The sequence below is a fragment of the Pezoporus flaviventris genome, unplaced genomic scaffold (genome assembly GCF_033815535.1).
Source record: "Pezoporus flaviventris isolate CSIRO_AGI_PZ_B2104156 unplaced genomic scaffold, CSIRO_AGI_Pfla_v1 ptg000090l, whole genome shotgun sequence".
NCBI classification, from domain to species: domain Eukaryota; kingdom Metazoa; phylum Chordata; class Aves; order Psittaciformes; family Psittacidae; genus Pezoporus; species Pezoporus flaviventris.
The window spans coordinates 3,976,346-3,994,209 of record NW_026892638.1 but is presented as its reverse complement, the minus strand read 5'-3'; the positions used below and the strand labels follow the sequence as shown (position 1 = coordinate 3,994,209).

The 17,864-nt window shown below is 39.4% G+C and overlaps 1 protein-coding gene across 1 annotated transcript; it reads left to right on the top strand.

The window, feature by feature from the left end:
* The first annotated feature begins 321 nt into the window (after positions 1–321).
* On the top strand, positions 322–17,798 carry CDK7 (cyclin dependent kinase 7). Its single transcript, XM_061475882.1, has 12 exons — positions 322–397; positions 679–738; positions 3,301–3,334; positions 4,436–4,503; positions 5,430–5,498; positions 7,095–7,205; positions 8,804–8,922; positions 9,416–9,515; positions 10,308–10,394; positions 13,083–13,232; positions 14,887–15,034; positions 17,631–17,798. Exons 1-12 carry the CDS (start codon positions 338–340, stop codon positions 17,654–17,656), a joined length of 1,032 nt encoding a protein of 343 aa, XP_061331866.1. The 5' UTR covers positions 322–337; the 3' UTR covers positions 17,657–17,798.
* The last annotated feature ends 66 nt before the right edge of the window (positions 17,799–17,864 follow it).

The window sequence follows — 17,864 nt, the reverse complement described above, 5'->3', positions numbered from 1 at the left end:
GCATGAGGCCTGGGCTTGGGAGCACAGTGAAACCGGGGTGCTCCGGCACGGCGGGGGTTTCTGGCCCCTCCAGAGGACGCTGTTACGGGTGTGCAGCGCACAGCCCACTAGTCGTCTGTGTCTGGGTGCCATTCGGGCCCCCACTGCTCCCGGGGGGCAGGCGGGGCCGGCAGCAGCTGGAGCCTACTTCCGGCAGCGCTGAGTGCAGCCGCTGCCTGCGCGCTCCGCGGGGGCGGGGCTTGAGGCAGCCGTCACAGGGGCGGGCGAGTTCGGCGGGCCGGAAACGGTCAGAGTTAAAGGCCCGCACGGTGCCCCTGCCGCCGCCTCCGCCGTCGCCATGGATGTGCGCGCGCGCGCCAAGCGCTATGAGAAGTTGAACTTCCTGGGAGAGGGGCAGGTGAGCGGCCTGAGCGGGCTTCGGCGGCTGCGCGGAGGCTTAGCCGCAGCTCGCCTTCCGCTCGGGGCTGCCCCGCTGTGAGGCTGGGGGTGCCGCGCTTGTAGGGCGGAGGTGGGGATGGGGGGAGACAAGGCGGCTGGGGAGGCAGGTTGTCTCCTGACAGCGAGCCGCAACAGAGTTCCGTGACCGCCTCCTGAGGGAAAGCGCCAGCAGCTTCGCAACGGGGGCCTCGCGGCTGCCGGATCGCCTGCCCGGCTGTGACGCTGGCGTCTCTCTCTTAGTTTGCTACCGTCTATAAGGCGAAGGACAAGAACACCGACCGAATCGTGGCCATTAAAAAGGTGAGTATCGGGAGTATTCTCCCGTTGTGCGATTGTCCGGGGCTCAGTTGTAACAATTACTGTTATACTTAGTAGCTGGTGCAGTGCTGTATTTTCGAGTTCAGTCTGAGAACAACGCTGGTAAAGCGCCAATGTTTTAGTTGTTTCAAAGTAACGCTTATTCTGATAGGGACTTTTCAGGCTCGTGCTCTGCCAGTGAGGAGGGGCACAAGAAACCGGCAGGAAGCAAAGACAGGAGACCTGAGCCAAATTAGCCAAAGTGGTATTCCATACCACAGCAGGTCATGTCCAGTATATAAACCAGGCAGAGTCACCTGGAAGGCCCAGATTGCTGCTGGGGTTGGGATGGGTATCAGGCAGCAGGTCGTGAGCAGTTGTGTTGTGCATCGCTTGTGTTTATTGTTTTCTTTCTTTCTCCTTTTAGTTTTATAGTCTCCCCCCTTGTTATTTCCCTTACCATTATTATTATTGGTGGTAGCAGTACTGATTTTGTGTTACACCTTAGTTGCTGGACTGTTCTTATCTCAGCCCGTTGGATTTATATTCATTCTGTTCTCCCCATCCCTCCGGGAGTGGGAGAGGGAAGAAAAGGAGGGAGTGAGTGAGTGAGTGGCTGCATGGTTCTGGGTTACCAGCTGGGCTTAAACCACGACAGTGATCAAGTGTCCGGTTGCTTTTGGTTTGCCTAATGACCTATTTTAATTTTTTTTACCGGTTTGATTGATAATGGGAGAATATGTGTTCCTGTTCCTAGAGTGTTTTGTTCAAATGATGTAAATAACTTGTCTTCAACATCTGTGTCTTGTGTTTCTGAAAGGTAGCCTGGTTTGCAGCTTGAGATTTCGGTTATTTATTGGATTTCTAAAAATAAATTAAAATAAAACCAACAATAACCAACCAAACCAACAACAAAAAGATCCCCAAAACAACAAACCACACACACTTCTAAACTTCAGACTTTGTTAGTCCCTAATAACGTGTGAGTTTGCTCCACTCCCCCACAATCTTGCCTCCTCCTGTCCCTGATTTTCTTCAGTGCAGAAATGCTACCACTGATTAAGTTTATGGTAGGTTGTTTGGTTGGGGTTTTTTTTTGACAAATTTTTTTTCGAGACAAGATCTTCTAATATACCTGCTTGAATACAAATGTTGAAAACGTATGTTGTCATAAAGTGTTTTGAAACAAAGTGACTCAACAGCACGAGATACAGTTAAGCAGGTGTTCTTTATTAGTGGCCCTGGGGTAGCACTGGGGATTCTCTTCCATAAGTGCTCCCGAGTAATAGCTGTCAGTACATAGTTTATATTTTTTTACGTAATACCTATACATAAACTTTTCGAGAATTATTTAGCGTGTCTCCCTCCATTCCAAGCACTGGTTGCGTAGGCATGAAGTTCGTTATTTCATGGTCTCTGCTGCCATCTATTGACATTACTGGACCTTTAGACCCTCCCGGCGGCCGTTTACTTCCTCGGGGGATTTTTCCTTCTTCATCACTTATCCTTTAGTTACCTTTTAGCTTAAGCATGCACAGTTTATGTTCTGATTACATAAGCTCCTTGGACTACTTTCAACATTTGTTGCAGTTGCTTCATATGGACAGAGAGTCCATTTTACAATATGCTTACATCCTATTCTAGCAATGTGGTTATATTTCGCAGGCCTAGCTTACAGTAGATTAGATGTGGGAATAGCCAAGCAAAATAAGCAGTTTGACATTTACATGATTTAACAGTTTCAATGGAAAATATTAACATCTTGTTTCAATTTCAGTCCATACCATCCGAAGATGGCGGGGGGGGGGTTGGAGCTAGATGATCTTAAGGTCCTTTCCAACCCTAACTATTCTATGATTCTAAGAGATTGCAAGAAGGTTTTGTATTAAAACCAGGTGATTAGCTCTAGTACTTTGTAGGGGATGAAAAAATGCACATTACAGTGCTTTGGTTAGTTAAAGAGCCTCCCTTACTAAGCAAGTCAAACTGTATCAATAGTATGTAATTTTGTTTGATACACTAATCCCTTTTAGCATTATAATACTTTATGGCTGTTACTGGCAGCATATTGCTTAAAGCATTCTTGTTTCTATCAGAATGTTTTCTTAACTTTTATAATCTGGAAATAGCAATGGTAGGGTTCTAGACTTGAAAATTTCAGGATAGTAGATGACTGAGATAGGACCAGCTCCTGTTTACAGAGTATGCTGATTTTACTACAATCATTCTAAGACAACTGTCAGTTACTTTGCTCTCATTTTTTTCTAAGGAGAAGCACATTAGTAGTATAATAAAGCTTTGTGGCTACAAAGCATTTTGTGCAGCCAGTTTGCATTATGTCTGTTTTCAGCACCATCATGTCTATTCTTAAGCTTTTTTAAAAACTAATACTGTAGAGACTATTATTTTTAAAGAGAAAAAAACAAACCAAAACCAACCCTAGCTGGTAAAGTGCTTCATGGTACTGAAACTCATTGTGTCTTAGAAGAGCAATGCTAAATAGTGTGCCCCCTACCTTTGGGACAGATAGCTGAACCTTATATAATACGAAACATTTCTTTTCAGATTAAGCTGGGACATAGATCAGAAGCTAAAGATGGTGAGTAATAAACCAAATTCTTGCTACTTTATTTGCTTTGTTGTTGTAAATTGAGACCTTTTAATTTGTTACACCTCAACTGAGGAAAATGAGCTCAGCTGTTACATAAGACTTAGTAGGGCTTTGGTTCCCAAACTGCAGGGACGGAAAAAAGCAGCAGAGCTATCTGCATGCATAGTAGAGATCTAAATATGAGTATATAACCACTTAGTTTTCTCAGTTTAAGATGAATACAAACAGGAATATATAGCATAGAATAATAATCTTTGCAGCACTGAGTTTAGAATACCTTTTTGTATTGATGCATGTCTCTGTCTTAAATATTTTAAGATGGGTGGGAGTATTTATCTCTGTTTTCAGGTGTTTCCTTTGCTCTATTTTTGTGATTTTTGGTGAGACAAAAGTTGATAAAAACAACAATCTTATAACTCTTGTATTTATATGAGTCTGTCTTCTGTTGAGAAATTGGGTCTGTAGAGTAGCGTTCTTTGGTTGTGTGCTCTGACTAGCCTTTAGGCATGGATATAGCAAGTAAAAACCCAATAATCCTGGTCTTCTTTTACAGCCTGTGTGGTGCAGTAGAATCTTGTATGTGCGTAGGCTGCTATTTTTCACGTATCCTGCATCAGGTTACCAGCTTCCCAGTGAAGAATCTCTGTAGTGAATTCTCCAATTCTGTTTGAAGGGGAGAACTTTTAAGAGAAACTGAGCACCAATCCCAGAGTCCTCACAGCTGAGCAGGCTGCCAGAGAATTGTGATTTTCTCTTCCCTGCCCCCCACCCCGAGGTTTTTGCTTAGAATTTCCCTCTTTGCCAAAGGGGGAACATTTTGCTTCATAATCTAAACCAGGTTACTGTGGTGTAGAATTTATTTGTTGTGGAAGAAAGTGTACATTCACTTTTATTCTGCAGAAATCTCACCTATGGCAATATTTGTTGTTTAACAAATTGTTGAGTCATGTGAAAGTTATGTTGCAGTACTAAATTGTCCATGATTAACAGAGTAGGAGATTTCTTTGGAGCTAATCCAAAGTTTTAAATTTTGTTCTGTCTCTCATCTTTGGGGTTTTTTCTTCCTTTTTTTTTTTTTCTTCAATGTAGGAATCAACAGAACAGCCCTCAGGGAGATAAAATTGTTACAGGAGCTAAGTCATCCAAATATTATTGGTGTAAGTAAAATGAATGCTACTTCTAGAATCAGTCCTCAAATACTTTTGGTACAGACTCAGACTGAAATTTAGAATTAGTTGGGTCATGGACATGATACTTGATTTTATTTCAGCTATTTTTTTCTAGCCCAAAATGGGCAATAAACCAATTGTTATAGCAAAAAAAAAAAAAATAAAAAAAAAACAACAAACCAAAAACAAAACCAAAACCCAACTGTTTCAGTAACAAGGACAAAGTAGTTTGCTTTGAAATCGTATTACTTTTTAGCCCGAGGCTGTGTGAATGTTAATGGTGGCGAGAATTGTGGAAATTTAGATTACCTGATTTTACATCTCTCTTGATAGACTTACAGGTGAGTACAGTGCTGAATTTAGCTGATTGTTTGCTTCATATGGAACTGGTGACAGTGTAAAGCAGGCTTTCATAAGCAGTGATAAAGTGGGATTCATTTGGCTTATTAGGTTTTTGTGCTGGTATCTAAAACCTCTGTTGGAAGAGGAAAACCTGTACCATTTCAGTTGCATTTTGGTTGGCTTTCAGCTGCAGATAGCTGGACCTAAAGATACTTTAAAATTTCTAAGTACTGCATGCTTACAGGAAGCAGATACACAGAGCTGAATCCATAGGAAAACTTAGTCTGGTCTCACAGAAGGGTCGGAGTTTTGTAGAACAGCAAAGTCTGGGGAGAGGACAAGGTTAAATTGCCTGTTGTCGCTGACACAGTGAAAATTCTTTTTTTTTTTTTTTTTTTAATAATGTGAGACTGAATTAAGAAGCTAAACTGAATAAGAATTTTTGTATTGCAAGTTGAAAAATTTAAACCAGTTCAGCAAGCTGAAAATCCACATGCAGACTACAATGGTGCATAAATTTAGAAAACTCGAAGTACAAGGGTAGCTTCATCAAAATGTGTTTGGTTTTACAGCTTCAAGATGCATTTGGACACAAGTCCAATATTAGTTTGGTATTTGATTTTATGGAAACAGATCTAGAGGTAAGATTTTTAATTACTTTTATTTCCATATCTTCAAATGTTTGTTTTTTATTTTTTTAATACTGTTTTAACAAGAGTACATTTGCCCATATGAGAAAGGTGACTTACGTTGCCAGTTGGTTAAGATCATGTCTTAAAAGTAGTTTGAGCAATTTCACAGTTTCTGTGAGTTCTCAGCTGATAATGCCTTTGGTTTTAAATATTTGTCAGCATGGTCTTCAGGAAACAGATTGTTTACTATGTTAGTTTTCTAGTACCTCAATCCATAGATCAGTCTCTCAGAGTGCAAGTGCTAAGCATAGTATCATCAAACATGGTCAAATAAGTGCAATACTAAAGTGTACCAAGTGATGAGCTGGTGCTAAAGTCACATGCACCTGATCCATTCTTAAAAATGTAATGATGCTAAGTACTTGCAAGTCAGTATCTTCATTCTCCAAGGCCTTAAGTCAGTTTGGTTTTATGGAAGTCTTTATATGAGATAGTATGGGGCAAGATTTTTTGTTTTGGAAAACTGTCCTAGATAGCAGTTCATGTCAGATCTGTATATGCACACATTATGTCTACTCTGGATTGAAATTAATGTAGTTGTTAAGCAGGATTATTACGCATGCTGGTAAGAACTAGGGATTGCATTTAAAATGTTAAAACATTGACAGGCTAGCTGAAAGCCAGATGAATGCAAGACTGAAAAGGTTAGATCAGGTTTTTGCTAAAAGAAGTTAATGAGTAGACTCCTTAGAGGATTTATTCTGTTGATTTAGTAGCTATGCAACATTTAGAGCTGAAGAAGGTAATAGTGAACAAAGAGGAATAAAATACTTCTGTACTACATAGTGGTATGTGGAGCATTTAACTGTATTGTGGTGTCACTCAGGCCACCATTTTGGACTGTAGCCTGTTGTGATTGTGCATGTGCTGCATACATGAAAATTTGTGTAGTCTTAGTTATTTTTGTAAGTCTCAACTTAAAACTTAGGAAATGCTGTTACTGAACTGGACTGTAATATTAATAAGCATGTTGGGGCATAATATAGAAAATACTTTCAAACAGGATGTTTACATAGAATTTTCATGTTAAAAAAGCAGAGAATGTAGAAAATGTAAGCAATTAGTTAAAATACAGTAAAGTTGTCATACTTCCTATCTTCTTGGAAATAGAAGAGGGAACCATTGCATTCACAAAGACCAGATATGTAGGTTGCATAAAGAAAGAAGGAATAAGCGGGAACATAATTTCAAATTCACTAACACATTTATAATTTTTGTGTATACATCTTTATCTTGTAAAGCCTGGGTATCAAACTGGAATTGAGATAAAATAATATACTTGCATTCCCCCCCCCCCCCCCACCACCACTTTCTCATTTGCCTGTTATGCAAAGTTCATGTAGGATGTCTGGACTCCCCATTTCAATTTCTGATCTCCAGAATAGACATTTTCCTGGGGAAAAAAAAAAAAAGGTGAGAATGGTAGAAAATACATGATTGCCAATTTAAATTTGATCTTAAAGGATGAAATAACTTTTGATCTGGAAGAATGGAAGTAAGTTAATCTTGCATGGTAAGACTTACTATCAATCTAACACTTTACAGGTTATTATAAAGGATACTAGTATTGTGTTGACACAGTCTCATATCAAGGCATATATGCTGATGACCCTTCAAGGATTAGAATATTTGCATCAGCACTGGATTCTACACAGGGTAAGCATGTACTAAATTGACAGCCTGGATGCTGTAACAAAAGTCACATTTGATGGAATTTGAGCCTGAAGTCTAATGATAGTTTTGAAGCTTGGACACTGTTAGTCCGTAGGTGTGCGTGCTAGCTGGAGAGACAGTAGCAGTACCAGGAGTGTAAGAATTATTGATGTGGTTATTTAGTGCCTCAACTTACATGTAACTTTGGTGAACACTGAATTGGGTCTGGCTGGGATAGGCTGAACTTTCAAAACAGCCTGTAAGATGTGCAGTGTGTGTTGTTTGTTTGTTTTTGTTTTTTTTTTATTTGTGCTTGAAACAGTTCTGGTAACACACTGATGTTTGTCTATAGCTGAACAATGCTTGGGTGCTGTCAGGGCTTCCTTGCTTTTCAGCAAGGAGGCTGGGGGTGGACAAGAACTGGGGAGGGGACAGAGCTGGGATGGCTGACTCAAGCTGGGCAGAGGAATACTGCATGCCATGCAACGCTGTGCTCAGCAATAAAGACTGGGCTAGAGGAAGAAGGGGGTGTTGGGGTTTCCATGGTGGCTGCTGTTTATAGACTGTCTGGGTACTATCTGCTGTGGAAGGTAGTGATTAATTTCTGTTGCATTGCTTGTTTGCCTTGTTGCTTTTTTCCCCTCTCCTTTATCTGTTAAACTGCTGTAATATTGCTCCCAGAGTTTTCTCACTTTTGCTGCTCATGTTCTCTCCCCTGTCCTGCTGGGGCGGAGGCAAGAGAAGAAATCAGAATAGCGTGATCAAATGGCTGTGTGGGTGCATCTTTGCTGGCCAGAGGTCAACCCACAGGACACTATTACTGTATTAAATTGTATCACTTCCATGATTCCTACAGTTAATTGAAATACTTGCAAGGTCTTTCTGTTATACATTTGGCAGCTATGCAGTCAAGATAGAACTGCTGTTACTTCAGCAAAGCTGAAACCTATTGGGAGATACTGTTCTGTTGTGGTTTGTCTTTTTTTCTAAAGAATCCAACAATTCTGCAGCTTAGATATGATAATATTCAAATGGGTGTGTGTCCTTTTTTAAGCCCAGCTGGTAACTCAGAACCATGCAGCTGCTTGCTGTGATCTAGTACTTCCAGGTAACTGCCCCCAGTTCATATACTGGGCATGACATGCTGTGGTATGGAATACCCCTTTGGTTAGTTTGGGTCAGGTGTCCTGTCTCTGCTTCTTCCCAACTTCCTTTCCTCCCTGGCAGAGCATGAGACACAGGAAGTCCTTGGTCAGAGTAAACATTACTTGGCAACAACTAAAAACATCGGTGTTATCAGCATTGTTCCCAGGCTGGAAGTCAGAAACGCAGCACTGCACCAGCAGGAGAAAAATCACTGCTACCTCTGAACCCAGGACAGCGTGTTTCACTATGTTTTTTGTGTATGATTAAATACTTGATTTCCAGGGTTGGTGGGTGGTTTTTTAGTTGTTTTTTTTTTCTTCATAATGTAGACTTACAATAGAATCAGAAGCCTGTATATTAGAATACTGTGATAGCACACTTGCCAGGAGGTTCATTATATGCCTGTTTTTTATCAACACTGACAAAAAGTCATTCTTTGCTTTCTGTACTGACAGGATCTTAAACCAAATAATTTGTTGCTAGATGAAAATGGGGTTTTAAAATTGGCTGATTTTGGCTTGGCAAAATCTTTTGGAAGCCCAAACAGAGTTTACACACACCAAGTAGTAACAAGGTAAGACACTGTTTTTTAATTACATAGTGATTGTGTAGCTGTTTTGCAGTGACTCTTGAAATGTGCCATGCCAAATCAACATCTTGAAAGTTTGACATCCAGCTCATGTGATGTGGCTGTAGTGGCAAGAGCCTCCCAAAGAAACATAAGAAAGCATTGCTCAGCAGAGGCTCTGTAAGTACTGCTGGAGCACGCATTGGTGGGGTTGTTCCGGTGTGTGATACTCTTTTGAAACATGTGGAAATAATATGTATCTGCCTGTGAGCCTGGCTTTCAGAGCAAGGCAGCTGTTACTTTTTGTTAATCTTGACACTGAGAATCTTCTTTTTGTAGCTATTCACATTCCCTATTACAAGGCTAAAGCTTGACCCAATTAAAATATTTATTAATGTTTATGGCATGCTTATTTAAGATAGACTTTAAAAAGCAGGTCTGCAAAATATGCAAAGGATTCCCTTTTGTGAGTTTTCTCCAAAATGTGTGTGTTTTTCAGGTGGTACCGAGCCCCAGAACTGTTGTTTGGTGCTAGAATGTATGGTGTTGGTGTCGATATGTGGGCTGTTGGTTGTATTTTAGCTGAACTGCTTCTTAGGGTAAGTCTTGAAATGTAAGCATTATGGATTTGCCCTTCAGTGCAAGCAAAGGCAATTAGGCGATTTTTGGAAAGAAAGAAAAGGAGAGGGAAAAAAGCTCCCAAAAACTTGGTAGCAGTAAGAAAAGTGAAGGTTTGGAATAGATTAAGGTTCCATAAACATCACAGTCATTGGAAGTCTCTGTTCATTACGGCCTATAATTGCTCATAATTTTGCTTTTGCTACAAAGTCCCTTTTTTCTTGGCATTGGGTACCTGATATGCAAGCTACAAGTTGAACAGGGCAGGTAACCTCTTTTCTGTCTTCTGCTTAGTTTAAATGAGGTATGACACTGATTAGGCAGCTTCTCTCCTTGTGGGTCACTACTCTCCCTCATTCCATCAGTCTTACTGCTGCTTGTGTAATCTAGCTACAATTCACTTTAAATGTTTTGATTATATATAAAACCTTACTTCAGGGAGCAGATTATGGAAAGATCACTGTGACCTATCAACTTTAAACTGGCAAATGAGATGTAAAACATTTCCTGTGTTTAGTTATTTTACATAAATATGCTGGTGGTTTAGTTTACAGTTAGCTTTCTGCTATCAAGTCAGTGCTGTCAAACCTGGGTTGCAAGAAACCTTCAGAATCTATTTGGACATCATTAGAAACCCCCAAATATTGTGTATCTTTGTGGGCATCTGATACATAAAGATGTTTTGCCCTGCAGTTAGGAGGCATAGCTCACAGTTTTTCTCTAGAACTAAAATTCAGAAGTTAATTCAATCAAATGTTGTTGCCTTCTTCTAGGTTCCCTTTTTACCTGGAGACTCTGATCTTGACCAGCTAACAAAGATATTTGAAACACTAGGCACTCCAACAGAAGACCTGTGGCCTGTAAGTTCTTTTGTTTATCAGACTGACATTAGTTTCACTTGATAACTCTCTGTTTTAGCTTTTAAAATTAAGGAGTGTACCAGAATACTCAAGTGGATTTTCAGAATGCAGCTGCCTGATCTCACAAAGTAGGATAAGCAGCTAAGATTTATTGTCTCTCTCAGTAAATCTTTGGTTAGTATAGCAGTGTTGTTAGCACTAAGCAACAGTAATGGAACTTCTTGATTACCTTTCTGTGTTGATCCACAGTTTCCCATGGATATTGGTATGAAGTTATTGTTCCTGCTTTATATTTTTGAGATGCTAGGTTAATTAGTCTGCTTTAACCTGAAAGCCTTTAATAGCTTTCAGAAGTAGGAACAATTTTTAGGCTCTTAGTTTGGCCTAGATAAGTTAGAGATTTGGGGTATAGTAAGAAACACCAGACCAACAGCTTTAGGGAAAACAGTTTATCTCGGAGTAATGGTACTGAAACCAACACAAATTAGTAGTATAGCTATCTCCGAGATGACAATAAATTCAGTAATACCAGGTCAAACACAATGATGTAACCTAACCAAGGTTATTAGGCAGACTGACAGGAAGCAAGGCATGGCTTCTTCAGATGGGCAGCTTGGACCAGCGGATGGGCACAGGGGCTCCAGAACTCCCTGATTATAGAATCATAGAATAGTTAGGGTTGGAAAGGACCTTAAGATCATCTAGTTCCAAGCCCCTTGCCACAGGCAGGGACACCTCACCCTAAACCATGTCTGTCCAAACTGGCCTTGGACACTGCCAGGGATGGAGCATTCACAACCTCTCTGAGCAACCCATTCCAGTGCCTCACCACCCTAACAGGAAAGAATTTCCTCCTTATATTCAATCTAAACCTCCCCTGTTTAAGTTTTAACCCATTACCCCTTGTCCTATCACTACAGTCCCTAATGAAGAGTCCCTCCCCAGCATCCCTATAGGCTCCCTTCAGATACTGGAAGGCTGCTATGAGGTCTCCACGCAGCCTTCTCTTCTCCAGGCTGAACAGCCCCAACTTTCTCAGCCTGTCTTCATATGGGAGGTGCTCCAGTCCCCTGATCATCCTCATGGCCCTTCTCTGGACTTGTTCCAACAGTTCCATGTCTTCCCTGGGCAACCCATTCCAGTGCCTCACCGCCCTTACAGTAAAGAAATGTACATTTAAAAAAAAATAATGACCTGTAAGTTTGCTCAGCCTTTCTGCATCAAGCGCATTCTTTTCATGCTCTGTCTGTAGCCAGTTATACAACATTTAACACTTGAAAACAAGTCCGAGCATGTAAGTTAATGAACATCATCTTGAGGAGCAGACCAGAAAGTAAACAACATTGTAGACAATAGGGCCCATCTTTAGAAGTATTCTACAAGTCTGTTGGGTTTTTTTATGTATTTTCCTGGAAAAGGTGAGCAATTGTGCTCTGTTGATGGACTACACCCATGGGTTCAACAACTGGCAAAAGCCAGAAGAATATGCGCTTTATCTATCCTATGTGCCACAAACCTATGAAAACACAGGCCATGTGATGATGTTCCCGCAGCGTAGCTGCTGGGCTGCTATGCCGTAGTTGGATATTTGCACAGGTTAAAAAACACAGCATCAGACCATCCTTTTTTGTAACTGAGTCGTGAAAGCACCCTCTAGACAAGTCATCCTGTCCCGCCTCTGCTCCTTCTCTATGCCACTTTTCCTTTGTGTAAATGGTGCTTGAATGCCGTAGTAAGCAATCACCAAATGGAGCTATAGCTGTATGGAGAAATACTGTGTAAGGCATTTGTAGCCCAACACAATTCTGTTACTGCATTGAGATTCTAAATGAAAGGCATGAAGATTTTTGCAGTGACAGTTCTGCTTGCTTTGAAGAGGAAGAGTTAAGATATAGGTGGGGAAAGGAGAGAACAGGAGATACTAGCATGACAGAGATGATGCATTCCCAAATTAATTTGCAAACCCATGCCTTTCAAGAATTGAAAGCTTTATTGTCAGGATTGTAATTGAGCGCATTTTCCACTTCAGTGTTAATATTGTATTTTAAAATACAATAATACAATATTAATTTTAAAATATTTAATATATTAAAATATTATGCTTGGATAATTGTCTGCTACATGATAATTTTTATGATAGAGTTTGAATACAATGGGATTGATTTCATACCTACAGGAGAAAAAAAAGTGTGCAATTCATCTGCTGCTACCTGCCTATTTTCTTTCTCTCTCCCCACTCCCTAGATAAAAAGTTTCGATTGTGCCTTTCAAAATGCTTTGGATGATCAGATAACTTGGAGGAGGAGGACAGTGTATTATTAACTTGAAGAAAATGCAGACTGCATTTTTGTGACTCTTTTGTGGATCTTGTCTCTTCTACCATGTCAGTTCACACACACGCACAAAAAAAGTTTTACATCATTTGTCTGCAGTGTTCCTTTTGGACTGGGCACCACTAAAGCAGGGAAAGGAAAGCACTTAGAAGTGAGAAATAATTGTAACAGTTTTTTGGGTGTTGGTTTTTTTTTTTTTTAAAAAAGTCTTCGGGAGCTGCTGTTCTTAAATTAATTTTATTTCATTGACAAAGAATTAGCAAGGTGTTTTGAAAGATAGTTTGTTTCTGATGAAAGACAGCAGTTCTCTGTGCTAACTTGAAAAACATATATTCTGTTTTATACACGTTTCTAGGGGATGACAAGTCTTCCAGATTATGTCACATTTAAGTCTTTTCCTGGAATGCCCCTTCACCATATCTTCAGTGCAGCTGGTGATGATTTGCTTGATCTTCTGCAAGGCTTATTCACATTTAATCCTTGCATGAGGCTTACAGCTACTCAGGTATAGTACATTTGCATTATATCCTAATGTTTGTTAACCTACCATTAATACTGGATGTAAATGTACCTTGAAGCTAGTAAGCCAGGTTTGAAATGTAATGTCGTATAGCTTTGTCTATGTAATACTAGAAACATATTTCCATAGTAAGAACTCTAACAGGCCTGAATAATGCTGACTAGCCGTGCCTGTTCCAATATATATCAAAGGTAGACAACTAAAATTTGTATGAATCATGGCATTCAGACATTCTTCATATCTGACATTCAAAATACAGCCACCTAAAGCTTGAAACTTTAGTGTTAACGTAGCATGTCTTATTCCCTGGGTTTGAAAGGTTTTCATCCTTACTTCATTCAGTCTCTTTTTCAATTTCATTTAAACTTTTTTTGGATTCTTTTTTAACGTGATATTCTATGGTGTTTTAAACCGGAACTATAATCTGAATATCCTTTTCCATTACACTGGGGTGAAACTGATCTTGATTTCCCTAGTCCTTGATGGGACTAAATGAAGGATTTTGAATGAAAACCTTGCAGAATGTTCTAGTTCAGAATATTGCATTCTGCTATGAGGAAGATACAGCAGTTGGCAGTTCCAAAACCATATTCCATCACCCAGTACTGTTAAGGAAGCATGCGAGAAAGAGTTGGCCTCTGAAGGGCAGGATTCCCTCATTGCTTGTTAAGCAAGGCAGATCCAAATCCAGGACATCAATGCATGTATCTTTTTACTAGAAGACTTTTCCAGAGCACATTCAAGTTTTTTTTGGTTACCATCTTTAGGAACTTTCGCTATAAATTTCCAGCTAGTTAGTTCTGCTATGCTTGGGACATCTCTGTACTAGTTTGTACAAATGAGGTAATTTTACAGGGCATATAGTAGGATAGTAACTTGAATATTAAATATACATTATTTTTCTAGTCTAGCATTTTTATTGGCAACACCACAGTTTAAGGCAGGAAACAACCTGCACTTACTGTATTAGCTTAATATATAGCTGGCATTGAATGCCATGTAGAGGACATCAGCAAAAGTAATGATGAACTAAGAGAGAGTTTAGCCTCTTTTCCTTAACCACCATTTATGGAAGCTCTGGAATTTTGAAATTTTAAAATAGGGTTTGTAATTCCAGTACATGAAATTAACCCTGCTCACCTGTGTTTATCTTATGATCTAATTAAGTTTTTCTCAGAATTTACAGTGAGAAATAGCACAGTTAAATTTTGGGGAAAGACCTATCTTAAAAGCTAGCAGAATAGCTGATGTCCAGGTCTTGGGTCAGATCAAGACTTTGGATATATTCTGATCTTTCTTTATTACTACTTCTTTATCCTCTTGTCTCATCTGTCTATTCAGAATGTGAGCTTTTCAGAGCTAGAAGTCTGCTGTTTGTAGAAAACCACCTGCAGTGTTGTCTAGAGTTTTGTTAGGGTGTTTGAGTACTAGTTAAAAGTAATTATTTTTTGGCTTACAAATCAAAGTGTGACGGGTAGTCATTGAGATCACAGAATCTTGGTTTGCCACAAGGTGACCTGCTATAAAAGTATCCAAGTAGTTTTGAAATCCCAATTGCAAGTGCTTTACGTCATTGTAACCTCTTTATAGATGGTGCTCTGACACTTTAACTACTGTGTTATTTTCTCCCATCATTAAGGCATTGAAACAAAAGTATTTCAGTAACCGACCAGGACCAACGCCAGGAAATCAGTTGCCAAGACCCAACTGTCCTGGAGAAGTCATGAAGGAGCAACAAAATTCACTTCCAAATTTAAAAAGAAAAAGAACAGATGGAGTAGATCAAGGTAACCTTGCTACATGCTCAGAGAAAATGTGATACCTGTGGTGTTTCAAAACAAAAATTCTGAATGCAGTACACCCATGGGCACCAACACCAGCTGGAGCTGGTGAGAATGACTTAGTTCTGTATTCCAACATATTTCTAGTATGAAAAAAAAAGTATCTCTTGGAAATCTGTTTGTTAGGAGAAATACCCAATTCTGTTAATTTCTACAATGGGGTTTGGTACTGCCCCTTAAAACACAGGCTATTATGGTTTCCCACCCCTGTGTTGTTGTTTTTTTTTCCCGAGACATCCTACTGAGGTGGAAATAACTTTACATTACTTAAAAAAAAAAAAAAAAGGAGGGTGTGAGAGAGAAACAAAGCATGTTATTCTAACAAATGGCAGAATGTAAACTGGATTCAGAAGACATTTCTGTACTTTCTTAGGAGTGAAGAAGCAAGTGAACTGTTAAGACTGCAAAAGCTCTGAGTACTCAAGACTTGTATTTGCCGCTAGATTACCTAGAATTCTTAGTAGAATGGCAAATACTAGTTCTTAAACTGGGAGTTGGTCATCTTAACAGCTAGAATATGATAGATAGCAGCCGTCAGGTTAGCATCATTGCTATGGCCAGTATGAGATTGTTTTAATACCAGAGTGATACATTTTTAGAACGGAGATGCTTCCATGAAAGTGCATTTCCTCTCAGATTCAGAGAGACAGCTACATTATTAGAGTCCAACTTACTTTTTAGGCGCTTGTTGTTTCTCTGTGTCAAATTAAAGAGTAAAATGCATTACTTCACTATCTTAAGATTCTAATCTCAAATTTTGGCTGCAACAAAGGCATTTAGGAAGTCAGCATTACTTTTTGAGACATTTAAGTATCAGTATAAAAAGCAATATAATGGTAATGGAAACATGATGGGGTTTGTGTTGTGAATTTTCCATTGTATTCTGTAACTGCCTTAGCTGAGCTGACAGAATCAGAGGATCTCAAAGGTAGATCATCTGCTAGGCAGCAAATGTTAAAGGAGAGAGCCAGTGTCAGAACTAGCAAATCTACCCTGGATTTCATATGACATCCTTACATGGTTATGACATCCTTCTAAAGTTAAAATCTGAATATTGCTTTGGAAGAATATCCTACTGTCTTTGTTTAAATAAAATTCAAAGTACAGCACATTTTTATTCATATTAAGAGTGGAAATGTGCAAAAGTAATTTCAAAAAAATAAATTGCATTCCCTAAAATTCTTATGCTGGCCTGTGCTTTCATCCTGCCCAGTGCATTCTCTTTCCCTTAGCCCTGTTGAGGTAGCATTCTGGAACTTAGCATGATGAACTGATTACTGATGGGTACCCTCTTATAAAATGGTACCAGGGGCTGGCTGGCAGGAGGGAAAGATACATGCCATCAGTGTAAGAGCTGCTTTTCCACAAGAACAAGCCTCTGTAGCTTGTGGGGTGTGTTCACTCAACTGAAATGTGTGGCAGCTGTACTTCTCAAGAAAGTGTGTTTATTGTCAGGACAAAACTCATTAGATGGATGACCACCCATAAAAAGTATTAAGCATGCAGCATTTTTAGGTATTGCTACCACTTATTTCTTATCAGTGAGGTATGTGGAGACGCTGATGCTATGATGACATCATTGTCCATCTTCTCCACTCTGGCAAACATGTAATCAAAAGCAGCACTGCTTCCCCAGGACACTAATTTCTAGTCCTATTAATCTGCATTTCTACAGACTTGTAGGTTCGCAAAACAGATATAAAAGATACAGCACTAAACTTTTTCCGTAGTTAATGCGGTGTAAGGAACCTGTCTAATTTCAGAACCATTCTATATTGGTTTGTGGAAAAAAAAACAACATTGTATCTAAAGTTAAGAATTCGTGTTGTTTGGACATTCGTTTAAAGTTCATGGGTGTGATTCAGTGTTAGTGTATTTTAGAGGAGACCTCTGCCTATAGGGCAGGTAAAAACTGTTGGGTTCTTTCATAATAAGCTTGATATCCATCCCAGAAGGCAGCTATGGTTTATTCTACCTACATTACAAATAAGTAGCAGATGAAGAAGTGACAGGACAAGATCTGGAATAGAATCAAAAAAGTACTGGCCTCATCATCTTTACAGGTGATACTAAACAAAGATGTTATTAAACAATGAGGCAGACCCTAAAAGGGTTACTTCCTGCTGACAGCTTATTGCTGGATGATGATAGCACCTAAGAAAAATCATTGAATATATATGTGTGGTGGGGCAGGGTTAAGCCTTAGAATAGCTTGCCTTTTTTAGGTTTAAAAGTACAACTAACTGGCTAGCTTTTTAAACCAACAAAGAGAAATACTTACATGTATCTCAAATGCAGTTAACACAATTACAGAATTTGGGACTCATTTGAAGTATGCATACTGATTCAAGTGCGCTTGGGTTCTAGCATCGTGTCATAGATTGATTCATTGGAAAAAGTTATCATGTACTACTGCTGCGGCAAACAGTATTAAGCAGCTCAGAGAAGATGCATCTGAGGAACAGTATCAAATGAATACTAAAATCCTGAGGAGGGGGCTGTACTCCTTTACTTTGGTAACAGTGTGATTTATATTTTTCAGGATTACCAAAAAAGCTGATTTTTTGATAGCTGTGGGTGATGGATGAAAATGGCCCAAGTCCCAGTCATTGAAAGAAAACTATAATAGCCATCAGATGGTTATTTTGTAATATTTCAATATGCAAAATGTGAATTTAATATTTCTGTGATGAAACAGTGATTTAATTAACCCTGCATTTTTAATAAACGTGGTTTTAAACAAAAAAAGAAGATTCCTTTCTCTGGTTTTGATGTC